Raw genomic sequence first — 22,217 nt, 5'->3', positions numbered from 1 at the left:
ATGATCGCAGCGTTATTGATGGAATCAGAACGCGATTTGATTTTCAATAACGACTAGTGAAATCTACAATACCAAATACACGAAAAAAAATATAGATTTAATACAAGGAAACTTATTGAGAACTGTCGTTTTACCACAAAATACAAGCAGCGAGCAATGGCAGCACACGGAACGGGAAAACTATGGAAATATGTGGGAAATTTCTAGAGTCTCTTGAGTACGTGTGCATGATAGTGCTAGTTTGCGATGGTCTGTAAACATGTTTACTTGAAGGCATAATGAGTAGGTCAACTTACCGTTCCTTCCTGGATTTGAGTCGCAGCAAAATGTTGATAAATCGATTAATTGCGCCTCTCTGCTTCTATCCTCAGCCGCTCGTCTGCTTTTATAAAGCTGGACATTTCACAGCAGCTGAACTGTGGAAAGAGCTACAGAAGAAACGGTTTGTTCTGTGCTGTAGTGCCATCTGCTGCTCACACAGTGAAAATGCGCCACAGTCACATCTAAGCAACACAACCGCATGCATGACGAAAAACACGTGTGTTTTATCATTTGCATTGTGATCTAGTTGTGAAATATTTAAATATATATAGCCATTATATGTAGATAACTGTTTAATAAGTATGAACTGTGTGGGAAGGAGAGGAACGTTTAAAATCTAATCACAGTTTATTTATCAAATGCACAACAAGTATGACGCGGTAGAATTGCTACAATGATGGTATCAGATGGTTACGGTTATTTGATTTAGAATATATCTTGGTAATGATTACTGAATGATCACGGAATTTATTTGGCACTCAAGGCACTTTACAGAATAGCATTTTCGTACAAAAAAAGTTGTTTTGTCAAGTAACTTATAAAACCTGTGTCATATGGTAACATGTTAATTAATTGGTTTAATTAAAAAAAAAAAAGTCCTATATAATATGACTGAATCAACCTGACCTTATTGTTACACCAATAAAAGTCATTTTATACGGGTCAAATTAGATAGAAATTACTCATCATTTTATGCAGGTTTTTATTATGGAGGACGAAACCTGCAAAAATTATAAATAAATATATACACAAATACATACATAAGTAAATTAATCCATATAATTGTGCATAAATAAATCTATAAATCATTAAATGTGCGAGGAGGTATACAAATAATTAAATAAATAAATAAATGTACCCATTAATACAAAATAATACATTATAAAACGGTTGAGGAAATGCAAAAATGTTAAAAGAAATGTAAAAATGAAAGCTGATTTTTAATTCTATATTTCTTTAATCATTCATTTATTTCTGTATTTATTTTTCCTTTGTGCAACATGTTAATGAGAGGATCAAACATCAGTAGGCGGACTTTATGACACCATTGGATGATCATGACATTAATAAGGTCAATACCGAATTTTCACATTCAACCAATTAATAAAAGTTTAGCAAAGGATCTCGCTTTTACGATTTTCCAAACTATTCGCTGCCTCGCGGAGCAACTCTGCTATCGACCTTCTCTTCACCATGGTGAAACTGCAAGCTCCCGGTTGCACCTGGTATGATAGTTTGACTTTAATGCCTGAACAGCTGTTGATATCCTCTCATTAGCATGTTGCACGAAGGAAAAACAAACAAGGAACAGCATACAGAAATAAATGTATGATTAAAGAAATATAGAAATGTGGAATAAATATCAACTTTCATTGTTGCATTTCCTTTAACAATTAGCATTTCCTCAACCACGTAGGCCTTTATGTTTTGTACTGTATTATTTTTGCATTGATTGGTGCATTTATTTATTTATTTGTATATCCTCTCGCAAATGTAATTATTTACATATGTATTTATGCGTGAATATGCAGATTTATTTATGTATATATTTGTATTAATTATTGTTTTTGCATGTTTCGTCCTCCATATTTTATAGCGTAAACATTTATTGAAAAATATTGTGTAAATAAAATGTTTCTTGCTCTGTTTTGGTTTACAATTAACATTAACATTAACATTTAACACAAGGAGTGATTCTTTTAGAAAGCCAGAGGGCGCCTGTTACCACCTCCACGGCTGCAGGCAGAAACAAGCGGAAACTGCAGCTACTTTTGTTTATTGATGACGTATATTCGTAGAGGTACAAAATCCATTCCTTCTTTATGTTTATTTATATCAGTATTTTACTTGAGCCGTTAAATGTTTAAACGGAAAGCTTGCTGGAGTGGGGACTGACAAAGAATTACAAAACAGCCTATCCTACATCTGTGAACTCGCCGCATGCAGTACGCTGTGTTCTGTAACATGCTATTGTGTGTTATTCCCTGCGCTGTCTTTACATGAACATTGTCAATAATTGATTCACATGAAACCGTGATTCTGAAATAACTGAAATGCCTTCACTTCCACTTTACTGTTTATTAGTTAAAGCTGCGGTAGCATGACTGCATGACTATGTTGTTAAACTGAATTTAATTTCGTTCATATGTGAATGTTTTTCATAACCTTTTAATTGAACATACAGTAGGCCTATAAGTTTCCTGTGGACATGCAGCGGTCATGCAAGTTTCTCCTCAACTTTAACCCGGTGCCCACTCGCTGCTGTTCTGGATATGTGTCTCGAATGAGGTATGCTAACGCTAACATACACCAATATCTATGTTAAATAGGGAATAGAGTTACACTTTGTAACCATGGTTATATATGGTTATTCCTTTAAGTACCTAGTTGGAGGGAATATGGATATGGTAATAGTCAGTATCTTGGTAGACGTCAAAGTACCATGGTATTACCATCATATATATCTTTACTTATTTGTTAGGGCAGTAACATTTAGAAACAATATTGCATTACATAATGTTTAACTTATCATTAGTTGGGTGAATGTCACAAAATTTGTCAAGAAAAGTCCAGGTCACATTTCACCCCAACATAATTCATTTTTAAATATTACAATAAATAAATGAGGCCCCCCTTTTTTTTCTTTTTTTTTTTTTTTTTGACTATTAAGATGGAAATAAATCTTATCCCTCATGCACTGTTCGGTCGAAATCAATTTTGTTTCTCCAATAAAAATGGTTTCCTTTATCTGACCGATATGATACTTAGTGACTTTTCGTCCATTTGATATCTGAACACACACAAAGAAATTGGAGTTGATTCGATCAGTCTAAGTAGTAGAAGGAAAAAAAAGTTACACTTGTACTGTTCTCGGTCAAAAGTGACCGCCATAGGAAATGAATAGGAAGCACTAAAAATCACTTTTTTAATTTTTTATTATTTGCTATATAAAATAAAAATAAAAAAAACAGCCATAATGCAGAAAAAACACACACCAAAATTAATCGGTGAGACCATAACAAATCTACACTGCTGAACACACACATACACACACATTCATCTAGATACAACCAGGGATAAATTGGGTTATTACTTGTTGTTCTACTCATTTCAGGTATGCAAAAACTGACAAAAATAACCTCAAATGAAATGCTAAACTTTGACAAAAGTAGTCTATGATAATGTTTAAATATATATCTAAATGCAGAACTTTGTGGCAAAATCTAGAAATCATCTTCTCTTCAACCAGGGATGAATAAGTAGCTCTCTGCAGCCATCTAGTGTTTATACTTGTAATTTCATCTGGTTTTTATTTTTTTAAATGGACAGCACAGTTTGATTCTTGAGACTTTAAGCTTTCAAACGGTATATCATTTATGAGGATTGGTTTAGTATTTGAGAAAATATTCATAAGAAAAGTAAAAAAGTCCTTTTTCAAGCTCAAGGTCATATAGGTAAATAAATTGGTAAATTAAAAAAAAAAGGTCTAAATATTATTATTTAATTAGAACTACAAGAATTAAAAACATTATTTAATTTAGAGTCATTACATTTCTTTCATAACAACTAAAAGAATTACACGTTTATTTTGACCGGGAACAACTGGAACGTGATTTAATGATGAACAGTGCATAAGGGTTGGTCCTTATACAGTATTTATTGTCTTTTTGAAAGTGATTCAATTTTTTCTTTTGATATGTGAGGATTTATAGGTGAAATCTGATGTGATATGAGATAATGCACCCTAATGTGCATTCAAATACACTACCGGTCAAAAGTTTTGAAACACACTCATTCTTTATTATAATTTTTTTTCACATTTTAGAATAATAGTAAAGTCATCAAAACTATGGAATATCATAAATAGAACTATGGGAATTATGTTGTGACTAAACAAAATCCAAAATAAATCAAAACTGTGTAATATTTTAGCATCTTCAAAGTAGTCACCCTTTGCCTAGAATTTGCAGACATGTACTCTTGACATTTTCTCAACCAACTTCTTGAGGTATCACGCTGAGATGCTTTTTAAACAGTATTGAAGGAGTTCTCATCTATGTTGGGCACTTATTGGCTGCTTTTCTTTATTATTTGGTCCAAGACATCAATTTCAAGAACTTTTTTTATGTATTTTTTTATTAAAGTTTAGTTTTACAATGAAATAAATTAATATGGTGGCACAATTATATATTTGTCTACAAAACTAATTTCAAACATTTAAGCATATGCCTTCAGATCAAAAGATTTTTAAGATCATGAGAAACATTTCAGTCAAGTGTTTCAAAACTTTTGACTGGTAGTGTAGTTACAAAACAAATCCACGAAACATAGATTGGTGTATTTTCATATCCTATACTAATATTTGAATGTACCTCAGCTACTGTTCTGTTACCTGTTGTATCATGATTAATTACTTGTATAGTGTTCTATAGATTATAAAGTGTTATCTGGAATAGTGTAAATTTTGGAGAAATATTGCACAAACTTTTCATCCTTCTTAATCTGTTAAAAGAAATTCAGAAACCTTGTGTATGTCATACATAGGCACCTTATGAAAATAAAGGAGGATGATGAGGCGTGTCGAGAAGCACTGAAGTGTGGGAGTTTTCTGCTGTATCATAAACTTGCTCCTCTGCTGAAGAAAACAAACAGTGGCCTTTACAAATTGGCTTCTCTGAAAACTTCAGGTCTCAATACAACACCATTTGACCTCTTCTATCACACACACATAAAAGGGTTTTGAATGTAAGTCTGTAAATCTTTACAATTTCTCTAGATTTGGAGCAAATATTGAAGAAGGTTGGAAAGGACAAACACTTTGTTAATGAAGCTGTTCTTCTGGGATGCACTGACAAGGGTATACCACAGTTCTCACTGGAAATGGGTCAGTAATATGGTAATGTACACTGTACTATACAATAATATACTATGCCACACTATACTTGGAAAAAGTGTAGGCCTAAAAAAATCCTGGTTTGATTCAATTAAAAAATATTATTTAACACCACTGAATCAACAAATACATTAGGTAACACCAACAAAAGTCATTTTTAAGAGTTATACACTATGCTATATGCCATAAAGTTCTAATGGATTTCATTAGTAAAAAGATGCAGGAATACTCAGTATAGTGTACTGCAATAACTGCACTACAATACTCAGGGTACCCACACATTTTGACTAATGAATTTCGATGGCTTTTCCATGACTTTTACTGTCATTTGTGATTACTGAATAAGTGTTTTAAAGGATGTTTGATATTGCACTCACAAATACTGTAGCAACTGTTGAAATAGCATGACTAAAATAACAATCTATGACTTTTCCAGCTCTGGAACTTAACAAGAAATTACTCGAGAGATAGATGTATATATGATCTCATGGAGATGCAGTACTGTGCAAAAGTCTTTCACAAAAATATTTGTCTTTAGATGGTTATTTATATCTGCTACTTTAGTGTGTCAATAGGAAATATACATTTTATACTCCAAAACATTCCTTTTGCGAATAGAATAGAAGAACAGGGAGCCCTGCAACAGATGGCATGGCCCTCACAGAGCCCCCCACTGAACATTGGGTCAGTCTGGGATTACGTGACGAGTAATTGAGACAGCCGAAATAAATAAAAGAAGTGTGGTGAATTCTCCAAGAAGCTTGGAACATCCTATCTGCCAACAACCAAGAAAAACTGTGTCCAGGTGTAAGTAGGAGAATTGGTGCTGTTTTGAAGACAAAAGTGTTCACACCAAATATTGATTTAGCTCTTTTTCTGTTTACTGGAATTTGTGTGATGTTTATTGATTAATGAAAACTATTTGTCATTATTCATTTTTTTTTAAAGAAATCCTCATTTTAAAAGTTTTTCACAAGTGCCTAAAACTTTTGCACAGTACTGTATATACTGTATATATGATCTCATGGAGATGTCTTCACTATAGGTGATATAGACCACAGTGTTTTGGAGCAGCAGTGTGGAGGTGTGTTTGTGAACCTCAGGAAAGCCTTCTTCATGTTATCTGGATCAGATGCTCCACTTGTGGCCAAAGTATTATTTTTTTTCTTCACATTATAGCATGAGTTTTATCATGTTTGCCTTTGCAAACATCACTAATCATTTTTTAAAGAACATTTATCAACGAATCCAGACTGATTCTAAAGAGAGCTGTGCATTGTAATTGACAAACCTTATGTATTGTGTATCTTTCTGTGTTTGTTGGTTGTTAGGTACAAGCAAGCTTAAACCTAATACTAATACATTACAATATATTCCCAAATAAGCATACATACAAAGATGCTACTTGGAAGTAAAGTTGGGGCCATTTTGTTGTCTCTGTCTCTAAATAATTGGTAAAAGTACAGTTTGAAAGAGTCTTTGTCTCTGTTTTAGGGTCAAGCTGTCCTTCGATGGCACCAGACCAATGGCTTCTGCAGTGCCACAGGTCAGCCCACCATCAGAAACCAGTCAGGAAGTCTTAGAATCTGCCAAAGCAGTGGCATCACATACTACCCCAAAGTAAGTCACACAACAGGACAACTGACAATCTGAGAATAAACTCTCATAACAATCTCATTACTCCACTGATTGGGATTTGATTAGTACTGTATTTTGAGTTTAAGAAAAAGATAATTTAATTCCAGTTTACACTGAGAATGTAAAAAATGTAGTTGTTTGTGCTTGACTTCAGATGGCACCAGTGGTGATTGTGCTGGTGTCTGATGGCAGCAGATGTCTGCTGGGGCGGCAGTCCATGTTTCCTGCAGGAATGTACAGCGCTCTCGCTGGATTCTGTGACATGGGTGAGTCACACATTAACATAACTGCACCAGCTGTTGGAGTTACTAAAAGGGATAATATCTTACTAGGCCTGCAACAACTAATCGAAATAATAAAATCGCCAATTATAAATAATAAAAATAATCATCAAAGAATTTAATTATTGATTAGTTGCATGTGCATTGTTGCATGGAGAAGCTCCATCAGTGATGGCACTTTATAGCAGTGACTTAAAGCTTTTGCATGATTAAACTTTAGCTGCAGTGGAAAAAGCATTACACAGGCTGTCCAAAGCATTCAATAAGCATAAGAATAAGCATAATTGTTTTTTTTATTTTCTTCCCAATTTGGAATGCCCAATTCCCAATGCGCTCTAAGTCCTTGTGGTGGCATAGTGACTCGCCTCAATCCGGGTGGCGGAGTACGAATCTCAGTTGCCTCCGTGCCTGAGACCGTCAACCCGCACATCTTATCACGTGGCTTGTTGAGCGTATTACCGCGGAGACCTAGCGCGTGTGGCGGCTTCACGCTATTCTCTGCGGCATCCACGCACAACTCGCCACACACCCCACCGAGAGTGAGAACCACATTATAGCGACCATGAGGAGGTTAACCCAACGTGACTTTACCCACCCTAGCAACCGGGCCAGTTATTTGCTTAGGTAGCCTGACTGGAGTCACTCAGCACGCCCTGGATTCGAACTTGCGACTCCAGGTGTGGTAGTCAGCATCTTTTCTTGCTGAGCTACCAAGGCCCCCTTAAGCATATAATTTAATGTGTGCAGGATGTGGCATCAGGTTGCACTTTAAAGAGGTTTTCCCCTGTGCATAACTTACATTTTACTAATATATTCTATATTCCACAATGTAAATAAGTTTCACATTTAAATTAGTTTGAATGTTCATTGTAGCTGTATGTGATGTGTGGTGGTCATTAGTTTTGGTTTGGTTTATTTGACAATAAAAAGTTAAATTAATCAACTCATTTGTCAAGGATAAAAAACAATTATTTTTTTTTTATTTCCATTGTGGTCCTTGATATTACATAACATAGGTGACATTCATGGCGATAGGTACACTGGCATTGATAGTACTAACCTTTACATACGATGTCCACGTATATCATTTAACAAATACATTACAATTAAATATACACATTATTTAAAACATAAAATTAATCAATTAAATAATTTATCTTAAAATCTTTTAACTTTAAGACTTAAACAACCATATTTTTTTATGCACTTTATATGCATCTGTAACATATTCCATTCCTGTGCTCCTGAGAATTCAAAAGACCTCTGGCCATACATGGTATTAAACTGACAAAGTAAGATCCATAATACTCTGCCTGGTATTGTAATAATGTTTTTCACTAACCCTTGAAAAATAAGTACTAAAATAGACTGGAGCTCTTTTGTTGTTTATTCTATGTACAATTATAAGTTTAGGTGAACTGCTCTACATTCAATTGGAAACCAACCAAGATGATGAAAATGGGTTTCATCCATACAAGTGAGACCCTGAATCCCTAAAACTAATCTAGTTTATTTATTTTGAGATGCTTGCAACCATCCCATCCACATCCGAGAGGAATCAGACTTCCAGGAATTAAAAGCATAATCAAAATGACATTGCACTAAACATGATGCTAGTAATCTTATACATTCTCTATCCAGAAATCCAACATTTCTAGCAAGAATTTGTGTCCTGACATTAACCTTGCCTAGAACTTTCTTGGCTGTACTTACTTCACTTAATCTATAATCAGGAACACAACCTAGAGAATTGACTGAATTTCTATTTGAAATGACCAGTCGCCAACACTGATAGCCAGCTAACCAAATAATATTCATTCTGTTTTGCCTAACTGTAATAAGTGTATTTTCTGAAAGCCAAGGTAAGCTTTAATAACAAGTAATATTTGGATATTGTCTTGTAGGAGAGTCAGTGGAGGAAGCCCTTCACAGAGAGGTGGCAGAGGAGGTGGGTTTAGAGGTTGAGACCCTGCGGTACTCTGGATCACAACACTGGCCATTTCCACAAAGTTCCTTTATGATAGCCTGCCATGCAACTGTAAACCCGGATAAAACACAGGTGAGACCTGGGTGATGCCTTTATCATTGTGTTTCATTTTAATATGCATTTAATCACATAAGCTATATAATTAAAGAAATTGTAGTTATTAAAAAAAATTCTAGGGGCCCTATTTTTAGATTGCTACAGTACAGTGCTATGCAATAGTACGTGCAAAGTCAGTGGGCATGGCAAGTTTTTGGTATTGCGCCAAGTCTTAGGGGTTAGTAAGTTGGCAATAAAGTGTGCACAAAGCCTAAATGAGTTTGCACTCGACCAATGTAATGCTGAGGTTCTCCTCCGGTTTTTGTGCCATCTGCGTCTAGGGCCCTGTGAAATTGTTTTATTTTTTTCCAAATTTCGTTTCTAATCAAATTAGTATATGGAACATTAATTAAATGAAAACAGAACAATTTCAACATACTATTATTTTATCAAATGATGTGCTGTCTAGATCCTCACAGCACAATCCAAAATACAACACTGGAGTTATTTATTGCCAAATACAGTGCTGCACAGTGGAGCATCACAGCAGTAATGAAAGCATTGATATAAACTTCAATTTAATTCAATACAACAGCAATCTTGCTTGTAAAATATTGCTTAAATATAATGTAAATATTGTATAATGTATTAATTATTATTATAATAATTTATTATGACTACATTGAACATGACATTTTACTATACTGTAGTAATGTATTTTTGTTGCAATTTCTTCAATTTAACGTGTCTATTTAAATTGAGTTTTTATTTTAGCGGAAAACCAAATTAAGCCCTTTCAAAAATGTTTTTGATGACAGCTTCTCACAAGCAGTTCTGTATATGGCTTAGTGTGCTAATTAAACAGCAAAAAGCTGCAATATAATTATAACAATATGGTCTGCATGTTCTGCGTGATTCAAGGTATCACTCTCGTCTCTATCATCTACATGTGGAGTGCGCGTGATGGTTATGATGAGGTGTATTCAGTGATTAGCTGTGGGCTTCACACATTCATGGAGCAAATGCAGACTGTATAATTAATTAAATAAATCTCAGCCTTTGTGGTTGAATCATCACACTAGGACAAATCACAATTTTAATTTGATTAATTGTGCATTCATAATTTTTTCTGTCCCAAATATGTAAAATTCTGTGACATTCTGCATTTTTATTTTCTATTTCCCCCTGTTATATATTTTATTCACTGTTAAGCAATGTCAATATAAATAAAGACAGCCAATTTATAAGAATTTGGTTATGTAAATGGACTGTATGCAGTGCATCAGAACAGAGTATTTCAAAACTCATGCCGCCAAAACAGCGCCAACCCGCATCTCAGAATAGCATTCTGAGATGCTATTCTTCTCGCCACAATTGTACAGAGCGGTTATCTGAGTTACCGTAGACTTTGTCAGTTCGAACCAGTCTGGCCATTCTCTGTTGACCTCTCTCATCAACAAGGCATTTCCATCCACATAACTGCCCCTCACTGGATTTTTTTTTTGTTTTTGTCACCATTTGGAGTAAATTCTAGAGACTATTGTGTGTGAAAATCCCAGGAGATCAGCAGTTACAGAAGAACTCAAACTAGCCCATCTGGCACCAACAATCATCCATGCGATTATCTAATCAGCCAATCGTGTGGCAGCAGTGCATAAAATCATGCAGAGACGGATCAGGAGCTTCAGTTTATGTTCACATCAACCATCAGAATGGGGGAAAAATTTGATATCAGTGATTTGGACCATGGCATGAATGTTGGTGCCAGATGGGCTGGTTTGAGTATTTCTGTAACTGCTGATCTCCTGGGATTTTCACACCCAAAAGTCTATAGAAATTACTTAGAATGGTGCCAAAAACAAAAAACGTCCAGTGAGCAGTAGTTCTGTGGACGGAAATGCCTTGTTGATGGGTGAGGTCAACAGAGAATGGCCAGACTGGTTTGAACTGACAAAGTCTACGGTAACTCAGATAACCTCTCTGAACAATTGTGGTGAGAAGAATAGCATCTCAGAATGCTATTCTGAGACGCGGGTTGGCGCTGTTTTGGCGGTATGAGGGGGACCTATACAATATTAGGCAGGTGGTTTTAATGTTGTGGCTGATTGGTGTATTTACAACTGCCAGTATTCATCACCAATTAGATGTAGGGCACCTAACTAAAGCAGCATAACTATGAGTTGATGGATAAATTAGGTGTATGCCTGGAAGAATAGATGAGTCTTTAGTCTAGACTTAAACAGAGAGTGTGTCTGAGTTCTGAACAGTGTTAGGAATAATATCTATAGTTTAGGAGCCAAATAGGATTTTGATATTCTAAGTACTATTAACAGGCCATAATTTTGCAATCGTAATGAACGTGATGGAATATAGCATGGTAGAAAGTCACTTAAGTACTGCGGAGCTAGACCATTCAAAGCTTTGTAACAGAATTATAAAGTTAATATGAAATTTAACAGGTAGCCAATGTAACGACGATAAAATGGGGCTAATATGATCATATATGTTCTAGTCAGCACTCTAGCTGCTGCATTTTGAATCAATTGAAATGTATTTATTGAACTTGCAGGACATCCTCCCAGTAATGCATTTTAATAATCTAGTCTTGAGGTCATGAACACATGAATTCGTTTTTTGCAGCAGTAGCAACCGAGAGCATGTGTTGTAACTTAGCAATATTTCGGAGGTGGATGAATGCTGTTCTACAAACATTGGAAATTTGATTTTCAAAGGACAGATTGGTATCAAATATAACACCAGTTCTTCACTGTAGAAGACGACGTAACAGTACATCCATCGATTTTCAAGTTCTAGTTTAGCGTAGTGTTGCACCGATCAGGAAATTACGGATTACGGAGGCCGTTACGGATCTCCGATTTATTTATTTTTAACACTAAGATTGACCGATACAGATTTTTTGTTTAAGTGCCCTTTGCCACACTTTTGCAAGTTATATTGTGCAGTTATATGTTTATACCCCACACAGTAAAATTACAGTTAACATACAGAACCTTTTTTGTAAAGTGTTACATTATTTAACAACATTATTGTAGTTAACATGAACTAATGAACTTAATGTTATTTACAACATATACTATTTTTATATCAAAAGTTATAACATTAGTTAATGCACTATGAACTAACAATGAACAATTGTAATTTTATTAACTAACATTATAATTAATAAGGCTGTAAAAATATATTGTTCATTGTTCATGATACCTAATGCATTAACTAATGTTAACGAATGGAACCTTTTTATAAAGTTACCAAAATTGCATTAAAATTACATTAATTGTGAATTGCTAACATTTATTTGTTTTGAAAGTTATGAGTAGTTCTGTTGTCAATATCAAAAGGTCATTTTGACATACTGGTAAGCAGTAAAAATCATGAGAACATCACACACAGCAGAGATACATTCAAAAATAAGAAAAATATATACATTACAAGTTCTAAAACTGCTCCAGTGAGAAATCATTAATATCTATGATTTGTTTACTGTCTTTGGCATTTTGCTGTAACACACATCACTAATTATTAAGCAAATGCGTGAAGACGCTGTGCCGTTATGGTTAAAATGTAATTGCTGTGATTTAGTGGTAATGTGACCAATATTAATCTGATTTAAATTGGGATCCTCACAGAATAGCGCTCACGAGATGAGTGACTGAGATATTGAGAGAACCTGGAGAGCGTGCATGTTTGATTGACACTGCGAGTGAGCATATTGAAGGGAGTGAAGCAGAAAGTGCTCATGATCACTCAAACAGTCTCTATCGTTCAACACAAAATCTGATTGTCAAGACTTGTTACATCACGTTTACTCATTTGTTTTTATACCTGTTTGCAGTCTCTTTATCCTCTCCGTGCTCACAGTGCAGCGAGTCAGAATTACCACCATAATGACTCTAGAAAATGGGCAGCTTAATATTCATACATGTGTAATTCTTACACATTTTTAAAAACAAATCTGCATATTCATCTCAATAACAGCATGTCTGAAAGTTTAAATTTGTGAATACTTAGAATTGCCAACAATTCACCCTCCAAATGCCTCTCTGTCATGCATCAAGGGCTGAGAAAGCACTCATTCATTAGAGTAGCAGTGTATGTGTGATTCCCTGCATGCTGCAAAAAAGATTGGCCCTGATTCTAGGCAGGATCGGCCGATCACAGACTTAAGATGAAGATCGGCCGATTTAGATCGGTGGCCGATCGATCGGTCTAATCTAGTTTAGTGGCCTATTTTCAGATGTTATTGGTCCAATAATTAGTACCTCTGTTTTGTCGGATTTGAATAGGAGGAAATTTAGAGCCATCCATTCTTTGATTTCATTGATACACTCTGTTAATATGGAGATTGTGAAATGTCGTCGGGTTTCGAAGAAGTATAAAGTTGGGTATCGTCGGCATAACAGTGGAAACTTATTCCACGATTCCTGATAATGTCTCCCAGGGGAAGCATAAATAAGGAGAACAGCAGAGGCCCTAAAACTGATCCTTGTGGCACTCCATACTTTTTGTTTGATCTGACAATTCCTTGTTTACACAGACAAAGTGGTAGTGGTCTTGTGTATATAGGACCTAATCCATGCCTGTGCCAGTCCAAAAATGCTAACATAATTCTCAAGCCTATCCACGAGAATGTTGTGATATATGGTGTTGAAGGCAGCACTAAGATTTAAAAGCACTAGAAAAGAAATGCAGCCGTGATCAAATGATAAGAGCAAGTCATTTGTAACTCTGATAGGTGTAGATAAGTGTAGTCTCTGTACTGTGATTGGGCCTAAATCCTGATGGAAATTGTTCATATATATACCATTTCTCATGTAGAAATGAACATAGTTGTGAGGACACTACCTTTTCCAGTATTTTTTTGACATAAATGGGAGATTTGAAATCTGTCTATAATTAGCCAATTCTCCAGGATCAATCTGTGGCTAAAGTGGTTTGATAACTGCCATTTAAAAGTTTCTTGGGACATATCCTAAGGATATCAAGGAGTTAATAATATTAAAAAAAGGTTCTGAGATTACAGAGAACACCTCTTTTAAGAGCTTAGTTGGTATTGGATCTAACAAGCATGTTGTTGCTTTTGATGTTTCGATAAGTTTTGTTAGCTCTCCATGATCTATGACAGGGAAGGATTGAAGTTGCTTGTGAGGAAAATTATGAGACACTGTTTTCTGAGGTGCTGTGGCAGACGATTGCATAATTCCATTTTTATTTCTGATGATTTCAATTTTATCTGTAAAGAAATTCATGAAGTCATTACTATTGTGCTGCGACGGAATGTCTGGTTCAGTCGAGGATTTGTTCTTAACCAATTAAGCTACAGTACTGAATAAACACCTAGGATTGTTGTGGTTATTTTCTATGAGTTTGCTAAAATATGCTGGCCTGGCAGTTTTTAGTGCCTGTCTGTAGCTAGAGACACTGTCCTTCCATGCATGGCAAAATACCTCTAATTTTGTATTCTTTCACTTGCGCTCCATTTTCCGAATTGCTCTCTGAACCATCATTGTACCATGGTGCGGGGCTTTTTTCTTTAATTGAAAGGGGGCGACACTATTAATTTATATTTTCTGTGACTACAAGTTCTTCTTACTGAGTATTTGAGACAAATCTGGAAGATTATTAGTGAAGCTATCTTTAGTGTTCGAAAGAATAGTTCTACATGAACGATAACGTGGTGTACATTTGAGCGACAAGAGCTAATTGCAGCATACAAGTGATGAGGTAATGATCTGAGATGACATCGCTCTGTGGCAGAATTTCTATATTATCAACATATGACAGAATTAAATCTAGCGTATGATTATGGCAATGAGTTGGTCCTGTCACATTTTGTCTGACTCCAAGAGAGTTGAGAATATTGATAAATGCTAATCCCAATGTGTCATTTTCATTATCTATGTGAATGTTGAAGTCACCAACTATTAAAGCTCTATCTACAGTTACTATTAGATCTGATAGAAAATCTGCAAAATCACCAAGGAAATCAGAATACGGCCTGGGTGATCTATATACTGTAGCAAGGGCAAAAGATGACAGATTTTTTATTTATATCTGACAATGTCACATTAAGCATTATTAGTTCAAAAGACTTAAATTTGTCCTGAGTTACACCAGCTTCACTGTAAATTGAAGTAACACCTCCTCCTCAACCCTTTAGGTGAGGTTCATGTTTATAACAATAACCTGGGGGAGTAGACTCATTTAAACTAATATATTCATCCGGGTTAAGCCAGGTTTCAGTCAAACAGAGCGCATCCAAACTAATATGTAATCATTTAATTTACAGTTAGTGCTTTGGTTGAAAGTGATCTAATGTTTAGTAGCCCTACCTTTTATATATGAAGGTTATCTTATTTTTTTTTTGTTTGTTATTTTCAAGTTTGACCTCCAATCAAAACATTTTCTAAATAATTTGAGGGGTTTGTGTGTGGTAGTTCAAGGAACAGACACATTCTTTATATGATATCTAGGTGATACAGTCTCTGTGTTGTAGTTTGTGTGATGTCTCAGGGCAGCTTGCAGATGGATGGTTAAGCCATTCATCCAAAGTAAAATACAGGCAAACTATTATTTTCTGGAAAGCAGCTGTCTTATGTGTTGAAGTGCTTGTGCGATTGCCTCATACAGCTGAAAAATGAAAGGAGTAGATTTACTAATGGCTGACGGACTACAGAAGAGATGGGTTCAGTTGAGAAATTATGATCATTTAGCTGCTATAGTCTGTAATTTGAATTAGTGCTGTTAAGGCTTATGGAATGTGTAGTAGTTTAGTGGTTGCATTTAGTGGTTTAGTGAAGGAAATAAATGCACTCTGAACATATCATGCCCTGAGCAGAGTTGATTTCCCCCAAGTAAAGTCGACTCATTCTTGATTCCCAATGCCTCGGAAATGAAGAATCGATTCTTTTTGGAATCTGTTTCTAGCCATAGCTCTGATATCATCTGCTGGTGGAATCCCCAAAATGCAAATGCAGGGATTGTGTTTAGACCTTGCGCCAAGAATAGACATGGTTCTGAGACATTTTAGCACAATGACCTATTTCTTAGGGAAAATAGAAAATTGTGATCTGCGACAATTCATTAAAATACACTCACACTTTGCGCTCATATGTCCACAGATAGCACAAGCCACCCACGGCCACTTGTGCGTTGTGCTGACATGAAAATTGTGCTTAGAATTAGCACTTTCAGGAAGAGTGGCTAAGACGCATACATTTATGACAAACTGCATTGTTGGTGTAGTTGCAGTAGCATGCACCGTAATGGCAGTGCAAGTGTGCCTTTTTAACCACTAGGGTGTAAATAGCATCTAAATTTATTTGCACCAGGGTGCAAATAGCATCTGCCTAAAATGTATAGGGGTGAATCTCTTAAAACCTGCCAAGAACATTTCAGAACATATTTCAGCCCAAAATCAAAAGGAAATAAATATATTTTGCATTGTGACATTTTTATGAAAATTAAGCACATTTTCCTCATTACCGTAATGTAAAAAATGATATATTAATTTGAATAAATGTATAAAAGTATTTATACATAATTATGTTGCACTGCCTTTAATTTATGCTGATTTTACAGTAAACATGAGATTCACAGTTGAGTATAATTGACATTACAAAAAAAGTCATTACAGTAATGAAAATCTTGGTGGAAAATGTGCTACTTTTCATGAAAATGTCACAATGCAAAACTAAAAGGCCTGAAAAAATATTCAATTTCTTTATGCAAAATTATTATTTTGGGGGTGGGGTCAGGGGTAAATGTAGCCTGGACATGATTTTGTGAGATGTGTATGTAACGGATCTCTACTTGTTCAGGAAAGGAAGATGCTGGGACCAGCTTGACAACACGTAGACATTTACTGTACAAACACTAGACACTTTTCAGTGTCGCATATCACACACTGCTTTTCAGCAGTCGCTTCACACTAACACATCGACAAACGCACAGCTTCAGCACAGCTATGTGGGCTCTACTTTCGTGACTATGCTAGGCGCAGTGCTAAGCGCTACGACCGTGTGCCTATCCAATTTTCAAGAGAGCTTTAGCGGGATGACCCACCCTTCCCTTTTGTCATAGTCACCCCACCTCTTAGAGCCATCCTTCAGCCAGCCTCACAATAGGAGCTGGCTGGAGAGAGAAGAGGTGCAATTTGATAAACCTCATTAGGGCAGCGGATGATGAAGCGCACCTGATGTGAATATAGCCTCATCACCGCTGCCGTAAGAATGTAGAGCACGCCTCTCCTCTGGCAGCCGGCTTCTGTCTCCTTTTGTGCACATATTGGCGTCTTCGCAGGTCCAGGAACGGAGCGGGGAGTGTCCAGTGCAAATTAGATGCATCGTCTGGGATTGGAGCACACCATGAGGATGCTAGATTCCCCTTTTATTTTGGACACTAATTCCACATGGACAATTTATTCCCCTTTTTGGACATTTTATGTTTATTTATTTATGCGTATCTGAGGCCTGCAACCACACCAGCTGTGCCTGTCTCTTTCTCATCCCACCACAGAGCACTAATTTTAAGCGCAATTTCATAAAACAAATATACATTACAAAACAATGCACAGTGGGAAAGAAGCAAAGCATATTTCAAGCAGGTGAGACACGGGCCAGCAGGGCGAGAGCCAATAGTCCCAGAGAGGCCGATAGAAAACACAGGCTACAACACATATATCTCAATCCGGAGCAGAGCATGCGACAATAGTCACAGAGTTGTGAATTCATTGCATCCAGCTCATTTACACTACCAAATTCTCATGAATGGTCTCATTTAAGTGGATGTTGCTTGACACATTTTATAGAACGCAGATTGTGCAATAAAAGGAAAAGAACCTCAGAATTAAGTTGCACTTGACCCAGCGCAATAGCGCATTGCACATGCAATTTTGCCAACCTACTTGTGCCTAGACTTGGCGTATGCATGTTTGCACGAAAATATCAAAACTTAATGACCATGCCCACTGACTTTGTGTGTGCTACGCTTAAGGCAAAACACTCTAAAAATAGGTACCAGATTGTCTTTAAAATACTTGCCACTCATCAACACAAAGAACTGTTGAATGTCAAAGGAAAATAATGCAAAAGGATACATTTAAAAATGTTAAATGTATATGTAAAAATTAATCTTTCACCTGACATTACAGCTGTGAGTGTGCTTTTGTATTAATGTATTTTCTTTTTCTATATACAGTACTGTGCAAAAGTTTTAGGCACTTGGGAAAAATGTTGCATAGTGAGGACGTCTTCAAAAATAATGCTATAAATAGTTTTCATTTATCAGTTAACATCATACAAAGTCCAGTAAACATAAAGCTAAATCAATATTTGGTGTGACCACATTTGCCTTCAAAACAGCACCAATTCTCTAGGTACACCTGGATACAGTTTTTCCTTGATTTTTGGCAGATAGGATGTTCCAAGCTTCTTGGAGAATTTGCCACAGTTCTTCTATTTCGGCTGTCTCAATTGCTTCTGTCTCCTTGTAATCCCAGACTGACTCAGTATTCAGTGGGGGGCTCTGTGGGGACCATGACATCAGTTGCAGGGCTCCCTGTTCTTCTGTTCTATTGCAAAAGAAATGTTTGGGAGTCTAAAATGTATATTTCCTATTGACACAATAAAGCTGAAAATATAAATATCTGTCTTGAGACAAATGATTTTGTGAAGCATCTTATGTGCCTAAGACTTTTGTATACTACTGTATACATTTGGTTAAATGTTACTTTGACATCATAAAGGACTTTGTGTTGATGAATTAAATATCACATTTTCAATTGTCAAAATGTGCAATGAAGTGAAGTTGTAGAATACCATTTTGAGACCCTGGAAAACCCAGAGTAATTTCAAATTTCAATATTTAGATATATCGAAATATAACTAATTAAAACAAATATTAGCATAATAGAGGCACTGCAAAACTGCTGTTGTAACCATAGACACTGCTTTACCTTTATTCATGGATAGGTGAGTATAGACAAGGCTGAACTTGAGGATGCTTGTTGGTTCACTGTTGAAGAAGTTACAGAAGCACTGCAAATGAAGAAACCACCACGCAACCCTAAAGGAGAGCCACCTGTATTCTGGGTCCCACCCTCTTATGCCATAGCCAATCAGCTCATTCAGGAATGGGCCAATCAGCAACAGCTAAAAAGACAGTGACATGGACTCAGGACATTATTTGAACAATAATTATGCATCGAATGGATTACTAACACAGAAACATAATAATAAAATAGACAAGAGAATTGAACAACTGGATTTGCTGTGATAACCAGAACACACCGAAGTGGACTATCTTTAATTTGTAAAGAACTTCAGAAATATTAAATGGAGTAACATAGATTGTATTAGTAATATGCCTGGACTCGTGCACAGCTAAATGTGAAATATTGCATGAAAAGATAATTATAATTGTGAGGTGCAAAAGTCTGAGACCACATATAAAATCTGAAAGATTCTATGCTATTTCTAGATGATTAACATAGCACATTTCTAGACATGCTTCCAAGGAAAATAAGCATTGCAACAATAATGATTAAAAAAAATGCATTTATTAAATTTGCAAAATATAATCACTTTCAATCGTGGTCTCTGACTTTTGGAATCTACTGTTTTGTTAAGTGAAATGTTTTTGGATTTCATCTTAAGCCTTAAGATTTCTACCTCACCTACCTCAAAAACAGATCTTTTTATGTATGTAATTTGAACAGCCATCTGAAAAAAATGTTTAACCCTTGTGCTGTGTTGAAATTTTTTACCTAATATGGTGTCCCTGGTCAAAAATGACCGGCCTATTAAAAATTGCTTATAAATCTCTCATTATGCTATATTTTCACCAAATACTGGATTAGATCTTTTTGCCAATTTATTTTCTTTCAAGTAGCACAGGTTTTGTATTTCTTTTTGGAGCTTATTGATCGTAGGTCTCATTTACCTAAGCTTATACACCACAAGTGTGACTTTGTGCCATTTTGTTCAAAATAAAAGCATTTCAAAACAAACTTCCTGGTTAAACATTAAAGCACACTAGTGTGATAAATAGTACAGAATGTTTTCATATTTTATTTAATATTGCCAAAATTATCCACAAATAATGCTTTTTTCACTCCAAAATGGAGGTTCATAAGCTCAGGCCAGTGAGGCCTATGATCAATAAGTTCCAAAAGGAAATACAAAACCTCTTCTAATTGAAAGAAAACAAGTTGGCAAAAAGATCTAATCCAATATTTGGTGATAATATAGCACAACGAGAGATTTACAAGCAATTTTTATAGACCGGTCATTTTTGACCGGGAACACCAAAAAGGGGAGAAGTTGTGATACCCTGTGTGAGCAAAGTTTTAGTCCAATAGGATAACATTAACTAGCATTTTCAGGCAAAATAAAATCCTCTTTGGGTCAAAATGACTGGAACACAACATGAAGGTTAATAAACTTTTGTCATTATAAAACTATTGTAATGCAAATTAATTATTTCACAGTCAAGAAATAGAAATAGATCATGCTACTGGATTGTTGTATGAACCATTTGAATGTGATTAGATCATAGATTAAGAGGGCACAATGGACCTTAGTAAGAGTAGACATCATATTTAACTTGATGCTAATGACAACGAGGCTGTATGGAATAGACATACTGTCTGTTCAATTGGTTTTACTGCCAATTTTATGATTGGCAACTTTCAGAATTTTTTTCAGAATAATTTTAATGTTTTCCAGTGTTTCGTGCACTGGAATTATTTTGGAAAAACTCAATGTTGTGTGGGATGAACAATCTCAATTTCTGTATGAACAGTAACACATTACAGTGAGGTTGTATTTCTTAACATTAGTTTACTACATTAGTTAGCATGAACTAACAATGAACAATACTTTCACAGCATTTATTAATCTTGGCGAATGTTAATTTAAAGATATACATTTTTTAAATAAAAAGGTGCACATGTTAACATTAGTTAATTATTAGCTGACAGGGCCATTTCTAGCTACAAGCGTTATAAGCGGCCGCTTAGGGGGACTCTTTCATTTTAAACCCTGCATCCGAAACCACGTACTGTCACAGTATGTACTGTATTTGATGAAGGATGCACTTTTCACTCGGTAAAACGGTACGTTCTTTTTGGTATGCATGCAAGTAGTATGTGTAACGAATGAGGCTGGTATCCCTTCAGCCGACTGCCAGACGGAGCCCTCTCCCAAATACTGACACTGAACTGTTTCTTCTATGGTGTCTTCCTGTTTGAATCATATAAATAGCCATGCCTTGCCATTGTGACCTTGCAAAGTATTGCCAGTTTTACTGCCTTACCAAGCTTTATTCTCATTGTCTGTTTCATTGCCTACTTGTTATGACCATTGTGCCTGCTTTACTGGATTACCGATTTTGGATTACTGTTTTGCTCTGTTTGCCTGGTTGGACTGATTACCTGTTAACAACTACTTTGCCTGCTTCCTGACTACATCTCTGCCTTGTGTTTTTGATTTGTATGTTGATTGTAAATAAACATCCTGATTCTACCATCGCCTCCATGTCAAGTCCCTCACAGAATACTTCACCACCAATGAATCCAGCGGAAGTTTCTCAGCTCCAGGCTGCATTCGCTCACCAGAGCGAACTGCTCAAAAGTTTCCAGGAACAGTTGGACCACCTAAGAACTGCTCATGAGAACCTCACCTGCTATATCCGCTCTCTTCCATCTCCACAAGCTACACGGGTAAGTTTCGCTCTTCCTGATAAAATTGATGGCTCGCCAGAGAATTTTTACGTCAATGTAAAGTGTATTTCTCCAATCAACAAGAGTCTTTCAGTCAGGAGTCCAAGAAGTGTGCAGTTATGATGACGTTACTTAACGTTAAAGCACTAGACTGGGCCTCAGCTGTTTGGGAGAGTGATAATCGGCTTCAAACATCATTTGATTACTCCGCTTCCACGATCCATGAAGTGTTTGAATACCCAGAGGGAGGTAAAGATGTCTCTGTTCAGCGGCTTCATGTACACCAGGCTTCATTTTCTGCAGCTGACTTTGCCATACACT

General features: G+C 35.9%; 2 protein-coding genes across 8 annotated transcripts in view; one reads left to right on the top strand and one right to left on the bottom strand.

The window, feature by feature from the left end:
- The window catches only part of p4ha1a (prolyl 4-hydroxylase, alpha polypeptide I a), a 117,010-nt gene extending 116,567 nt beyond the window's left edge, over positions 1–443 (bottom strand). For all 4 annotated transcript variants that reach the window (XM_051674493.1, XM_051674494.1, XM_051674496.1 and 1 more), the window contains exon 1: positions 297–443. The gene's annotated coding sequence lies outside the window, so the exon portion shown is untranslated. The remainder of the gene's footprint in view (positions 1–296) is intronic.
- A 1,596-nt stretch (positions 444–2,039) lies between these two features.
- On the top strand, positions 2,040–20,633 carry nudt13 (nudix (nucleoside diphosphate linked moiety X)-type motif 13). 4 transcript variants are annotated; one of them, XM_051674547.1, is made up of 9 exons: positions 2,040–2,122; positions 2,507–2,610; positions 4,867–5,009; positions 5,099–5,206; positions 6,261–6,367; positions 6,710–6,835; positions 7,008–7,119; positions 9,039–9,193; positions 19,147–20,633. In XM_051674547.1, the coding sequence occupies exons 2-9, from the start codon at positions 2,531–2,533 to the stop codon at positions 19,339–19,341; spliced, it is 1,026 nt and encodes a 341-aa protein (XP_051530507.1). In that variant the 5' UTR covers positions 2,040–2,122; positions 2,507–2,530; the 3' UTR covers positions 19,342–20,633. The 4 variants fall into 4 exon arrangements, with proteins under 4 accessions (XP_051530507.1, XP_051530509.1, XP_051530510.1 ...); XM_051674549.1 differs by lacking the exon at positions 2,040–2,122 and adding an exon at positions 2,141–2,267; XM_051674550.1 differs by lacking the exon at positions 2,040–2,122 and adding an exon at positions 2,164–2,294.
- Positions 20,634–22,217: the final 1,584 nt, after the last annotated feature.

The sequence above is a fragment of the Myxocyprinus asiaticus genome, chromosome 36 (assembly GCF_019703515.2).
Source record: "Myxocyprinus asiaticus isolate MX2 ecotype Aquarium Trade chromosome 36, UBuf_Myxa_2, whole genome shotgun sequence".
Lineage (NCBI taxonomy): Eukaryota > Metazoa > Chordata > Actinopteri > Cypriniformes > Catostomidae > Myxocyprinus > Myxocyprinus asiaticus.
The sequence above is the reverse complement of the archived record's forward strand: the minus strand, read 5'-3'. Positions and strand labels throughout refer to the sequence as shown.

What these genes read in the sequence shown, in the direction of transcription:
- nudt13 (XM_051674547.1), top strand. Translation starts at nt 2,531, where the DNA reads ATGCAGCGGTCATGCAAGTTTCTCCTCAACTTTAACCCGGTGCCCACT. An exon ending in ACAGTTCTCACTGGAAATGG is followed by an intron (nt 5,207 to 6,260) that starts GTCAGTAATATG and finishes TCTTCACTATAG; the next exon opens with GTGATATAGACCACAGTGTT. An exon ending in ATGCTCCACTTGTGGCCAAA is followed by an intron (nt 6,368 to 6,709) that starts GTATTATTTTTT and finishes TCTCTGTTTTAG; the next exon opens with GGTCAAGCTGTCCTTCGATG.